Source organism: Jaculus jaculus, chromosome 10 (genome assembly GCF_020740685.1).
Source record: "Jaculus jaculus isolate mJacJac1 chromosome 10, mJacJac1.mat.Y.cur, whole genome shotgun sequence".
Taxonomy (NCBI): Eukaryota; Metazoa; Chordata; class Mammalia; order Rodentia; family Dipodidae; genus Jaculus; species Jaculus jaculus.
In genome coordinates, this window is record NC_059111.1 from 44,339,461 (window position 1) to 44,341,144 (window position 1,684).

The window sequence follows — 1,684 nt, forward strand, 5'->3', positions numbered from 1 at the left end:
TATTTGGGGCCGAGGATCAGTATGCTTGTCTGACACCCAAGAAAATGCTGCGAGATGACTGCCAGAGAGACTTGTAAAACAATCTGATGATCCTCCAGTATCATCTCACATATCCAGGGAAGAAACCCTTCCCTGATAGAATCTTCCTTTTTTCCTACCAGGGCAAAGCTGGAAGGACCTCTCGATGACCCTGCCCCGGAGGACACAGCTGGCCTGCTGGAGGGGCTGACTCCCATTCACACTGTGTTTGGCATCATTGAACCATCCCTGGAGGATACACGCTCATCTGGCCATCAAGGACGCACAGCTCTCTATTGGGCCCTTTGTATCTGTGTTGTGCTCATGTGTCTATGTGTTGCTCTCGCTTTAACTCTGCAAATGCTTCTTTCTAGACATATATAACATAATGACAACCTTCACCTGGTGCCTGCTGCTACTGATACATCTTCCAGCTGCTTGGCCCTTCACATCCCCATTGGCCTGGCGATTCTATCTCACAGAAAACTGGACCACCTATGATCAGACAAAACAATTTGGACACATTTTGGCTACTGCCGACTATCCACCTACAGGCTGTGCAAAGCCTATTTTATTAAATTTTACAGACTTTAAACATCACCCAAATAAAGTTGCTCCCATTCTGTACTTCCTTTTTGATCAGAAGCATGACAAATGCAAAACTCATTATATTGAGGAGAGCGTCAGATGCCCTTGGCACTGGTGTACCATTTGGAGTGCCTCTGTCCCCGCTGAGGGTCAAATCCTGGGCACCGGATGGTCTGGCCATAAATTCTGGCACACTGACAGTGGGTATTCCCTCATAATCTGGGACGCCTGGGACTCGTGCTGGACCTCCATGGTCCAAGGAGCCATGTATATGAACAAAATTCAAAACTGGCCCTTTTGCAAGATCTATATTTGGCACAGCTATGTCCAAGTTCAGTCCAAGGTATATTCTAACATACTACAAGCTGAAAAGTAGCTCTTCTCTGGCTATCCTCTACCTCCCACCCCTTCTCTTGGCTAGCCCTGCTCAGAGAAGGCCTAATGGTTGCTGGAATGACAAAAATTGGTAACCTCTCTGCTTGTTTTCTATGCGCCGCCCTCGGGTGCCCCCCTGTTACAGCTGCTGTTCCTTATCTTGCTCCCCTTGATCTTTCCTCTACTCTTATCTTTCCTCTACTCTTATCTTGCTCCCCTTGATCTTTCCTCTACTCCAAGGCATCCCATTAACCCCATCCCAGAAGTTCCATTATTTTCTGACTTTCTTCTTGACAAATTCCCCTTTTGCTATGGAGGCAACTCTTCCCTCTCTCCTGTAATTCTTCCACACTCTATGCCCCTCAAGGCTTCTTTTTCTGGTGTAACAAAACCCTCTACAAAAGTATCTCCAGATCCCTCTCTGACCAACTTTGCCTTCCAGTAACCTTGGTGCCACAATTGTCACTTCGGACTCCTGCTGAACTTCTGGAATCAGCCTTCCATCCTGCCTATCGTCAGAAGAGAGCTGTCTTCCTCCCCCTTGTGGTGGGAATCTCCCTGGCAACCTCCATAGTGGCTGCCGGCCTTGCCAGGGGAGCCCTAGCACTCCCTGGTCTATACAGCACAATTGTCCCAACAATTCCAATTAGCCATAGAAGCTTCTGTTGAGTCCCTCTCTTCCTTGCAAAGACAGATAACGTCA

At 47.9% G+C, this 1,684-nt stretch overlaps 1 protein-coding gene across 1 annotated transcript; it reads left to right on the top strand.

Moving 5' to 3' along the window:
- Positions 1 to 406: 406 nt before the first annotated feature.
- LOC123453212 (putative endogenous retrovirus group FC1 Env polyprotein) lies at positions 407 to 982 on the top strand. The gene has a single exon (XM_045160053.1). The coding sequence runs from the start codon at positions 407 to 409 to the stop codon at positions 980 to 982; it is 576 nt and encodes a 191-aa protein (XP_045015988.1).
- Positions 983 to 1,684: the final 702 nt, after the last annotated feature.

Coding starts and splice junctions, on each gene's coding strand:
- LOC123453212 (XM_045160053.1), top strand. CDS start 407: ATGACAACCTTCACCTGGTGCCTGCTGCTACTGATACATCTTCCAGCT.